This window comes from Myxocyprinus asiaticus, chromosome 43 (genome assembly GCF_019703515.2).
Source record: "Myxocyprinus asiaticus isolate MX2 ecotype Aquarium Trade chromosome 43, UBuf_Myxa_2, whole genome shotgun sequence".
NCBI classification, from domain to species: Eukaryota; Metazoa; Chordata; class Actinopteri; order Cypriniformes; family Catostomidae; genus Myxocyprinus; species Myxocyprinus asiaticus.
In genome coordinates this window covers 21868049-21880110 of record NC_059386.1, presented here as the reverse complement: position 1 = coordinate 21880110, position 12062 = coordinate 21868049, and the positions used below count along the sequence as shown (strand labels likewise).

At 41.4% G+C, this 12062-nt stretch overlaps 1 protein-coding gene across 3 annotated transcripts in view; it reads left to right on the top strand.

Moving 5' to 3' along the window:
- med13a (mediator complex subunit 13a) overlaps nucleotides 1-12062 on the top strand; it is a 122203-nt gene that overhangs the window by 99836 nt on the left and 10305 nt on the right. For all 3 annotated transcript variants that reach the window (XM_051685983.1, XM_051685981.1, XM_051685984.1), the window contains 9 exons: nucleotides 1609-2522; nucleotides 4062-4229; nucleotides 4346-4569; nucleotides 4706-4895; nucleotides 5014-5425; nucleotides 5740-5959; nucleotides 6775-6966; nucleotides 9600-9823; nucleotides 10572-10714. In XM_051685983.1, the coding sequence (XP_051541943.1) occupies nucleotides 1609-2522; nucleotides 4062-4229; nucleotides 4346-4569; nucleotides 4706-4895; nucleotides 5014-5425; nucleotides 5740-5959; nucleotides 6775-6966; nucleotides 9600-9823; nucleotides 10572-10714 (2687 nt within the window). The remainder of the gene's footprint in view (nucleotides 1-1608; nucleotides 2523-4061; nucleotides 4230-4345; nucleotides 4570-4705; nucleotides 4896-5013; nucleotides 5426-5739; nucleotides 5960-6774; nucleotides 6967-9599; nucleotides 9824-10571; nucleotides 10715-12062) is intronic.

Genomic DNA, 12062 nt, shown 5'->3' with positions numbered 1-12062 from the left:
TTGGGAATTGGGCATGCCAAAAAAGAAAAAAAGTAGCCATAGGATAGAAAAAATAGGCCTGTGATGTAGCCTACAATAAACCTAATGTATTCTAAACATGACGTGCACACAGAATAAAAGGATAGTTTAACCCATTAAGCAGTCGACACCTTGTTGAAAATAAACAGTCATTTTCAAGGCTACTTACTCAAAAGCATAAATTTTTTGATGAGCAAAATTAACACGTTGACATGGTCCGGTTAAAGACGGGACTTAACTCATCAGAGGCTGCTATCCTGTGCTTGAAAAAGCCTGCACAGCGGAAAAATAACGTACAGGCATGCACAGATGTAAAGAAGACTCAAATGTGAAAACATCCATAGGGACTTTCAAATGTTTGGAAATCTGATTCCCGCACCACCACCGAAGTGATTTCGTAACTACTTTGCTGAGTTTGCTTGTCTAGCGAGAGGACATTTTCCTGCGCGTGCCGTGCGAGAGAGGGAAGAAACACGTGCAGCCTGAGGTGAAATGAAACTTTCCATCTGCTCCAGATATCCTCTTTTTTTTAATAATATTTGTATTATTCTTTTTAAAATATGTAACATTAATATGACAGCAATTAAAGCGCAGCCTCTGTCAAAAAAAAAAGGGCCAAACGTAAATGTGTAAAAATGATCAGTTTAATGGAGGGAAATATTAACCGACTAGTAATTCCAGTGTCGACTAGCAGCATCAGAATCGTTTAGTCAACTAGTCTCGCGCATGCCTGATCCCAACAATGATACCAAATACTAACAAAGTGTATGTAAACTTCTGACCCACTGGGAATGTGGTGAAAGAGATAAAAGCTGAAATAAATAATTCTCTCTACTATTCTGGCATTTCACATTCTTAAAATAAAGTAGTGATCCTAACTGACCTAAGACATGGAATGTTTTCTACGATTAAATGTTAGAATTTGTGAAAAACTGAGTTTAAATGTATTTGGCAAAGGTGTAGGTGTAAACTTCTGACTTCAACTGTACATACTTTATGATGTTTACATTGCAAAGCCATTAAAATATTAATTAAGTGATGCACAGCAGGGGTCTGCAACCTTTTTGACATGAAGTGCCATTTTAAATTTTCCTTGTTTATCACTGTGCCACACCCCCTCCAAAAAGATTGACGGATATTATGTCAGATATATAGATAGAGAGACAGACAGTCAGACCCTCTCCATGCAACAGGTTATCCTGTTAGGGCTGGCACACTTTAATCCATAGCATGCTCTTCTCGAGATTTATTTATAGATTTTTTTTTAAAGAAAGAAAAAAGCATGCATGTATCCTCTCTAGGTACCTCTGGTCACTATTACAAGTGACCAGGCAACAATGTTTATACTTTTAATGGATCATTTCTATAAAATTCTGCTTTACTACTTCAACACACATTACTCCCGTAGACTCTCGTTGGAATAAAGCAAGCGCTTGTCAGAGAAATGGCAGACTGCAACAGTTGCTAAGATAGAATTGGTCAGAAACTCTTAAGGCGGGGTTTGGTGACGGGTCAGTTTCTTGCAGGTTTATCAGATGGCTCAAGAATTAACCTACCTTTCTGTCTCTTTTTTTCTTTCTTGCACTCTAGTGAAAACAGTGCTATGGAACAAGAGTATATTCAGACATACACCCCTCAAACCCACACGCCGTTCTTATCCAGCAGCGCCCCACCCAGCAATGGGGGCACTAGTATCCTCCCGTCCCCTGCAACGCCCCGTTTCTCAGCTCCCACCCCTCGTACCCCACGGACACCCCGAACCCCCAGAGGCCCCGCTAGCGTACAAGGATCCCTGAAATATGAGAACTCAGACCTGTACTCACCGGCCTCTACACCTTCCACCTGCAGGCCGCTCAACTCGGTGGAGCCTGCGACGGTCCCCTCTATCCCTGAAGCCCACAGCCTGTACGTCAACCTTATCTTGTCGGAATCTGTCATGAACCTATTCAAAGACTGCAACTTCGACAGCTGCTGCATCTGCGTCTGCAACATGAACATCAAAGGCGCAGATGTGGGTGTTTACATCAACGACCCCAACATGGAAGCCCAGTATCCTTGTGGGTGCGGCTTCAGCGCCGTCGTCAACCGTCGCTATGGCAATGGCTCTGGCCTCTTCTTGGAGGACGAGCTGGATATCATCGGCCGGGGTTCAGACGTGAGCCAGGAGGCAGAGAAGCGCTTTGAGACGTTACGGAGCATGTCGCTGGAAAAGACTGGAGGGGGAGGCAAAGATCAAATCCCGGACGAGCTTATCGCGCTCCTTCAGGATCAGTGCACTAATCCTTTCTCCCCCATCCAGCCGTTGGACCCCGAAGGACTATCTTCTCAAGGGCCAGGGGGCACCACTGTACCACCCTGTGTGCGTGTGGAGGAAACGGACTTCCACAATGACTGCTACCTGGCTCTAGAACACGGGCGACAGTTCATGGACAACATGTCTGGTGGGAAGGTGGATGAAACTCTGGTGAAGAGCACGTGTTTGCACCATTGGGCCAAACACAGCGGTGAGTGATTACAAAATGTATGCCGTTTGTTCACACATCATTTCCATGTACAATAAAAACCATCATCCATTATTTGGCTGGAAAAATGCAGGAAGACATTCACATCACACTTAACTGAAAGAGAAATGGCCATTTTAAACTTAAAGGAATGTTCTGGTTTCATTTTAAAGTTTGTGAAAAACAAAGACATAAGCACACTTACAGTAGGAATATAAGGCGATAACTGTTTTGCTGTTGCCTTATAGACTTACTTTGTGTGAAATTCACAAAAATAAAAATTCCTGAAAATTCCTTTACGTTAGTATATATTGTCTGTATTCACAGCGCTTAGGGAGTGCACATTACAGTTGTACCTTTTAAAATTTAATTCAGTTTTATTTGTACAGCAATACTTATTTTTCCATAATAGATTTACAATTTTTGTTTAAGAGTGTTGACCATATCTTACATATGCAGGGCTCCAGACTGCGATTAAAATAGTCACAAATGCGACCAAAAATAATTGATTGCGACAATCATTTAAAATCTAGTCGCCATTGATGACAGTCGGGTTGTGTGCGTTCATATGCGGTTTCGTCAGAAATCATCTTGTGAGTTATTGAATACATCTTTAGAGCGCGCACCCGCTTTTCACCCATTCTGTTATGATGAGCTCGCTGCACCGCACACAACATCAAACCCAGCGTGAGAGAATCGTGACCAAATGACTCTTTTGAGCTGGGTCTTGTTCACGAATTTGAATCAGTGTCACTTTCTCAGCGAATCATCCGCCAGTGTGTTCACAACTGGGAGCGCAGACATTTCAAAATAGAAAAGAGTCCCATGTGTATTTTGGACTTCTTTATAATTAAAAGCCCCGCACAACCGTTTTATCTCTTATATTTGTATAAATTATGAAAGGGGTGTGAACATTGATGAACGTATCTTCTCAACCACACTGATCAGCCAGTCTGGCACCAACAATCATCCATACGATTATCTAATCAGCCAATTGTTTGGCAGCAGTGCAGTGTATAAAATCATGCAGATACTGGTCAGGAGCTTCAGTTGGGGAAAAAATTTGATCTCATCGTGGCATGAATGTTGGTGCCAGATGGGCTGGTATTTTGAGTATTTCTGTAACTGCTGATCTCCTGGGATTTTCACACACAACAGTCTCTAGAATTGTGGTGAGAAGCATATCATCTCAGAATGCTATTCTGAGATGCGGGTTGGTGCTCTTTTGGCGGCACGAGGGGAACCTACACAATATTAGGCAGGTGGTTGTAATGTTGTGGCTGATTGGTGTATATACTGTTTATTAAACCTCCGATTAATGGGTTATCAGCTGTCTTCCTTTTCTTCTACTTCCTATCTTGTTTCTGAACAACAATCTAAATTGAGCAATTATATGATTTGGTGACCAAAAACAGCCATTTGGCTCCTTAAGGTTTCAGGTAAGTAGCCAATGGCTCCTAAGTCATTTTTTAGTCTGGAGCCCTAATATGTTCTACTTATATCTTCTATTCTAAACACTACTCCCGCTCTCTCTCTCTGCAGCGGTGGATGTGAGTGGACTGTGCTCTCAGGATGTGTTGAGAGTTCTCCTCTCTCTCCAGCCTGTTCTGCAAGATGCCATCCAGAAGAAGAGGACAGTTCGCTCCTGGGGTGTCCAAGGGCCTCTCACATGGCAGCAGTTTCACAAGATGGCTGGAAGAGGGTCTTATGGTGAGCAAGTGCACTCAAAATGCTACGAAGCCCCTCATGGTTTTAGGGGTTTTTAGACTCTGCTTGTGTAGGCCTTCTCTCTCACCCCATGCTTACTTTGTTTTTTTTCCGTCCAGGCACTGATGAGTCTCCAGAGCCTCTGCCCATTCCTACCTTTCTGGTTGGGTATGAGTATGACTTTGTGGTACTTTCTCCCTTTGGCCTACCGTACTGGGAAAAGCTACTGCTGGATCCCTTCGGCTCCCAGAGAGACGTGGGATATCTGGTCCTCTGCCCGGACAGTGATGCTCTTCTCAGTGGAGCCAAGAGCTTCTTCAGAGAGTTGACAGCGGTCTATGAGGTAAGAGAGGTTCATGTTTTAGGTTTTCAATGTCCCCTACTACTCCAGACACATGGTATCAGACTGATTTCCTGACTTTCCTGGGCTGCTTTCTGATTAGTTTCCCTCTCTCTCTCTCTCTGTTTCTGCCCAACAGTCTTGTAAGCTCGGTCAGCATCGACCAATCTCCAAAGTGCATGCTGATGGCATTGTCAGGGTGGGCGGAGCTGCAGCCATGAAGCTCTCAGAACAGCCAGTCAATGATTGGTTCCTTAAAGCGGCTTGTGGCAGCAGTGATGCGTTTGCCAAGCTCAAGCTGTTTGCGCAAGTCTGCAGACATGACCTCGGTAAGATCAGACTCTCTCTCTCAGATGTCTCTTTCTCAAGAAATTAATAAACCGTTTCAGTAAACTTGCAGTAATTGTCTTATTAATCAATTCTGTTCTTTTCTATCTCTTTCTTCAGCTCCATACCTCGCTGCACAGTCATTGGACAGCTCCCTCCTCGTTCAGCCAAGCCCCGCCCCCTCTTCCACCCAAACATCTTCCTCACAATCCTCAGGCTCCACCTCCTCCAACTCCCAAACCTCAATGGCCTCCGGAGGCCCCGCCCTAAACAACAGCAGTTCTGTCAGTAACAGTGGCTCAGGCTTGCCAGGCAACACCAATAATACCCCCTCATCCTCAGGCCCTCAGGGCAGCAGCATCCAGTCTACCAAGCCTAGCTCATTCCCTCCCTTTGGAAGTATGGGAGTCCAAGGTAACAGTTCCCAGTCTGGGGCTCTGGGCCAGCAGGCTGTCACCCAGAACTCGAGCCTCTCTGGAGACAATTCAGCCGTCAACAGCCAGACTCAGGGGCCGTCTGAACCACCAGAGAGGTACACAGAATGAGCATATTGGTTGCATTTTCCTGTCTTAATAGGAGCATTATAAATCCATTTATGGATTATCCTTGTTTATGTCCTATAAAATTTATATCAGACCACAAAAGTAACTTAATTTATCTTATCTGTATATTGATTAGAGATGTAACTAAGCATTTGAATTTTCCGACACATCAAGAATCTGGCTCTAAATCTCTAAAAATCTAATTTATATATCAGAAGTATAAATTAACATGTATGCCTCAACAAAACCCCACCAGCACATAGATGAAACCTAACTGACGTTTTCTTCTCATCTATTTCATTAGCACTATGGAAAGAGAAAAGGTCGGTGTTCCCACAGATGGGGACTCCCACGCCATCACGTACCCACCTGCCATCATGATCTACATCGTGGACCCCTTTTCATATGAGGAGGCGGAGCCAGGGACATCACAGTCAAGCGTATGGACGCTAGGACTTCTCCGCTGCTACATGGAGATGCTGCAGGGCCTTCCAGCTCACATTCGGAACTCTGTCTTTGTACAGGTTGGTGACACAACATGAACCAAAAAGTATTTGGACTCTTAAAAATATATGAACTCAAGCTTTTTTTTCTTTTTTTTTTTTTAAGCTAAATATTTCACTAAAATGAGTTTGTTAGGTTTCAAAGGATATAACAGATTTAGCACTCAGGATTAAGACAAAAGTATTTGGACACTTTCTGGTTGTCAAATGTTAGTTTAACATGTCCATAGTTAATTTGATGAATTGCACCTGTTGTTACTCTGAAAGGACACCTGTCTGAACTTGATGGGACCTGACTTCATACATCCATTACAGATTACCTTGGGACCAATTAGTTAAAAGCAAGCAGACAAATGGCTAAGAAAAAGACTAAAGAATCTAAAGGGCTAGCATCATTTGTTTGCAGATGCACCTTTGTTTTTTTAATCTAAATTTTTTAATTGTGGCTTAAGTGTTCAAGTACTCTTTGGGGCCAAAAAACTGTGAGTGGTCATAATGTTTTGGCTCATCAGTGTATGTTGCTAATAAATACATTTCTGATTATTACAGTTAACTTTATGTACTGAACTCAAGAGCTGGTTTATAATAACTGTAGAGTTGTCAATCTCTACATTGTTTGTATTGGAAAACACATGGACCAGCGACCAAGGTTAACAGAAAAGAAAGTGAGTGTGTGTGAAAATGTGTTTGTTAGAGAGACAGAGTATTTTCCTTATTGTATAATGATATCTGAATTTCTGTGTTTCTTAATTTGATACCAGAGGACATGTGAAGACTAGATTATTTAAAGGAATTAGTTCACTGTTTTCTTAAACCAGTGCACCTTTTGTTCTTAGATTGTCCCCTGTCAGTACCTACTCCAGCCTGTGAGGAGTGAAGAGAGGCAACTCTACGCCCAGCACCTTAAGTCTCTGGCCTTCTCAGTCTTCACCCAGTGCAGAAGACCCCTCCCAATCTCCACCAACGTCAAGTCACTGACGGGTTTTGGCCCAGGCCTCGCCCTCGACACCGCCCTTAGGAACCCAGAGGTAAGCAAGGGTCCAAAAGTTTGATGGACAGAAGGTTGCACATTGTTTTATTAGGTCATTCATATATCCAGAAGCAGCTCGGTGAGAGAGAATGTTCGTTAACCCCTCGCTAAAAACGGTGAGCAGAAATATAAGAAGTGATGGAATTGAGTTTGCCCAAGCAACAATATATTCAGAGTTACCACAGTCTTGGAAGACCTGGAAATGTCAGCGAATTTAACAGTTGTGGTTTCCAGAATTAGAAAAGTCATGTAAGTTAATCCAATCTTAAAGGTGCAGTATGTAAGATTCAGAAACCCTTGTTATTAATGACACCTGTGGCCGATAAGTGAACTGCAGCCAGCTACCTGTTGCTCGTGATTGCGCACACACTCCATAGGGATGCGAGCATCGACTAAAACAATGACGTAACGTACAAAGAGACTGAATGTGATTCACTGGGATCATGCTGATAGATGAGGTAGTGTAATTAAAATTACACAGTTATGATTGTTTTACTACAAACTTTGAGACTGTATATTATATTTGACTCTCCAGTGCTGGAACAGGGCTAAAACAAAGTGTGGATATAGGTCTGACTATGCGAGACTGTAGTTTGAAGTAATCACTTTTCTTTGCATGATACATTGACTGCATTTATATGATAGCCTGTGTTGGTGTTAGCTAAATTTGGTGGATGATGACAGTAGCTGTTTATAAAATAGACTGTACATTATAAAAATGTTGACACAATTCAGTATTGATGTGATTCCATCACAACTGTCATTTTGATATATCGATGCACTATTGTTTTATAATAATAGAATGTATATATTTTCTGTATAACCAAGTTACGTTACACTAATGAATGGGTCTTTTTGCATTATCTCGAACACTGTCTAGCATTCATTTCATGTGTTATTGTAGTTTACCTTGCTGAATAATTACAGATTGACATTAACCTGACTTTTAGTATAAAGAGATGATCGTTTAAATTATTTGAAAGTTACGAAGCAAGGTAGCTTGAAATTCGTTAGCGTTAGCAGGCAAGATCAAGTTATCAAGCTAAAATTACACAGATCAATCCTTATGACACTGTATTTCACATGCTTTGCAGTTATGTAAGCTTACCTGTCCAATAAGAAGAATGCCAATTCAGGGTCGGTTTTGATCCCCAGAACCGAACTAAAGTCCCTCCAGGAATCAAATGCCTTGTGATGTTCACTCTAGTTTTCGCTCGACCACGATCACGTTCCCGCTTAGCCAGACGGGATTCAGTAGATAAAGGTTTTTTTTTTTGGCTAACTTGGAGTTTGTGTAGGAGTCGGATGTTTGCTGGATTCCATCTCTAAGATAACATTACCTAGTGTTGAAGTTTGTTGTCGCTGTTGAATAAAGGAAGAGAAGCACTGAGGCAAGGCTCTTGGGAGTGCACATAAAGGTCACATCCTTTGGATTTTCCAGGCAAAAGTGACCCGCTCCCTTCACATGAAAATCAGTCTACATGCTTTAATAGGCAACCTAGGAAGTCCGGAAATGGCTCATTTTTTAAGTTGCTTTACAAGCCGTTCACACATTGGCAAAAAATAAACAGTCATAGTTAAGTCAGGGAAATTACTTTAAAATTGAATATACATTTGTTTATGTATGCATGGCTCTAAAATATTTCATTGGCTAGAAATAGCTGTTTGAAATTGCTCTTATCACGAAAGACTGGAGAAGTCATAAATTGCTGAAAAGGTGTGTGAACCCTGTATATTGAGGCATTTCTCCTCTTCAAGTGAGAGAGCATAGGAAAGGACAATAAAATAGTTTTTCCAGAAAAAGCCACTTTTCTTGTTGTACACTGTCCTTTTTGTTTAAATTGGCTTTTTTCTTCTTAGTTCCATGTAAAAGAGAATCCAGTCAGAGAGTTTAAACCTATCTGTTATCCCATTTGGATCAGTATTATGTGATTCAGTCATGTTTTTTGAAGCTTTGTCAGTGCAATATCATCACTGTGGCACCAGCTGTCACTCTGCCACGTTAAGGTGCCAGCCTACAGTGCCAACATTGTCAAAATGAACACACTGATGCGAGTCTCCCAGAGCCGTGCCTCTGACCTCCTTCACAGATCTCCCAAACCGGCAGCCCATTCAGGCTCTTTAACCGCTCTCAGTGCTGTATGAGAACGCGGTGATGTGTGGAGACTGTTACACTGACCTCCCTGTCCTGGAACAAAACCAAATGGGACTCGCACAACCCAACAGTTCTCTTTCCATTATCTGCTTGGGCAGCTTTGTGAGACCTCCCTAATGGGATCCGGCTTGCATGTTTTGGCAGAGGAATTCAAAAGCTCCACTTGCTCTCCTTTCTTCGCTGAGCTATTTGTAGAATCCAATTTTCTCGCTTTGCTCGCTTGCACTTTTCTCCCACCTCACTTCCTTCCCCACTTACAAAAGAGATTTTACTATTTGGTGGGGTTTATTGATTTCATAAGAGAGGAAAGGGTTATGTTGATGCCCTGGTTGCACCCACCATTAGTCTAGGGTTAATGGTTCGAACTTAGACAATCAGTTTTGTCTTTTTAGTAAATGAAATAACAGTGACTCCTGCCTTTGCTCAACAATTTAGGAACTGTCTCACCCAAATTGACATTTGACCTTTATACACAGAGACCGGAGTGTTTACGTTTGTACACGCCCCCCTTCATCCTGGCCCCAACAAAAGACAAGCAAACTGAACTAGGCGAGACTTTCGGAGAGGCGTCACAGAAGTACAACGTCCTGTTTGTAGGCTACTGCCTGTCACATGACCAGAGATGGCTGCTGGCCACCTGCACGGACCTGTATGGAGAGCTGCTAGAGACTTGCATCATCAGCATAGACGTACCCAACAGGTGAGTTATTTGTGTGAGATACTGCTTTATAAGTCTTCTGTAGCATATTGGAACATACAGGTGGAGTATTAACTATGCAGGATTAATTATTCATCTGTCACTTCAGCAAAGTAGCATATCTAGAAACTTTATCACCATCGTAGTCATGACAAGTGAGAGACATGACACTTCTGTATTACACCTTTACCTGTCAGCTCCCTGATGTAGTAACACACACTACCAGTCAAACGGTTTGGGCACTCTTAGCTGAATTTGTTTCTCGTAATCTTAAAGGAATATTCCAGGTTTAATACAAATTTAGCTCAATCGACAGCATTTGTGGCATAATGTTTCAGTAATAATTAATGGATGAGTTGGACTGGGTAGTGAAGGAAAAGCAGCCAACAAGTGGCCAGCAAACATGGGAACCCTTTCAATTTTGTGTAAAAAATAATTCCAGGTGGATACATAATGAAGTGGGTTGAGGGAATGCTAACATAATTTAATTTTATATTGTACGGTTATTTCGTAATTCCCATACTTCCATTTGCACTATTTCATAGTATTGATTGTTTTTCTGCTATTTTAAAATGTAGAAAAGTTATAATAAAGAATGAGTAGGTGTGTCCAAATTTTTAACAGGTAGTTTAAATGGAACACATTTAGAAACACATGAAAAAGATACTCTAATGAATTGTTGTGGACATTAAAGATATTTAAATTAGGTATTTGTGACCAGAGGTTTTGACTATTCTATGTATTGTATCAGAGCACGAAGGAAAAAAGGTTCGGCGCGTAGGCTGGGCCTTCAGAAGCTCTGGGAGTGGTGCCTGGGTTTGGTTCAGATGACATCATTGCCATGGAGAGTGGTACTTGGACGACTTGGACGAATAGGGCACGGAGAATTGCGAGGTAAAACATAAAGTAAAAATAAATAAGGTATGGGAAGCTGTGCTATATTGTGAATATAGTCCAGGCTAAAGGGCCTAATACATGACAAGCATAGGACAACCCTGAGCTGTGACTAAATTCACAATATAGCATAGCTTTGAGTGCCATCCATTTGCTAGAAGATACACATTTACGTTTTATTCATTTAGCGGGAGCTTTTATAGAATAATACAATTGCAGAAGCAATCAGTCAAAGGCAGAGCACAATACAAGTAATCCCACATAACAAAGCACTGTATTAACATACGACAATGTTGTATAAGGGCTCCAGACTGTGACTAAAATTATCGCAAATGTGACAATTTAAAATCTAGTAGCCATTGGTGACAGTCAGGAACAATGTGCGCGTTCATATGCGGTTTTGCCCAAAATCCTTCTGGATTTAACAAGAAACAAAAAATCAAAAACACATCCAAATGATTATCACCAAAAACATCTGGTTATTAGGCAAATGTTTCCACTACATATCCCACTTTATACAGATGGATCTAAATCTGAAAATCATGTGTCTGCAGCTTTTGCAACAAATCAACTATGTCAGGATATACGTATCCCTGAACAAAGCTCAATTTTCACTGCAGAGGCCAATGCTCTACTGTTGGCACTGAAGTTCATTGACATTGAAGACTGCACAACAGCAGGATTTTTTAAAATAATTTCTGACTCAAAATAATCTCTTGAAGCACTGGAATCTATTAAAAGTGATCACCCAACAATTGTCATCCCTTGAAGCTCAACATTTTTACATTATCTTCTTCTGAGTACCTGGCCACTGTGGAATCTTTGAATATGTGCACTCAGTAATTTTTTCCTCATTAAAAAAGTTTAACTCCTAAAGACATGAATTGTAATTATGCAATATATTTGGAAATCATAACCACTTATTAAAATGAAGACTCCAGTCATATCAGTAACCTTATAAAAGCTGTTTAATTCTACATGGAGAGGGTCCGCACATGGGGGCTGCCATGTTAGCATCACATGACCAGCCTAATACTACTCGCTCAATCTCAGTAACCGTCCTGTTATTTGACACTTTCACTCATTGATTAAAATAATCATGGCTGACTGTACTAAATTTCTACAGTGGCATCTAAAACTGAAAACTAGTGATTTTAAATGATGCTGCATCCAAGCCACTAGGTGTCAGTTTAAGTCTAAGATGACACAAAGACTAAAGTTACAGAGTGCACTTTTAAATTAGAGTCACTCGCTGAATCAGAATATCCATACTTCCCTACTGTATATAGTATGCCAAAAACAGTATGCCAATGGAGCAGTATGTCCGAATCCACAGTATTCATGAAGC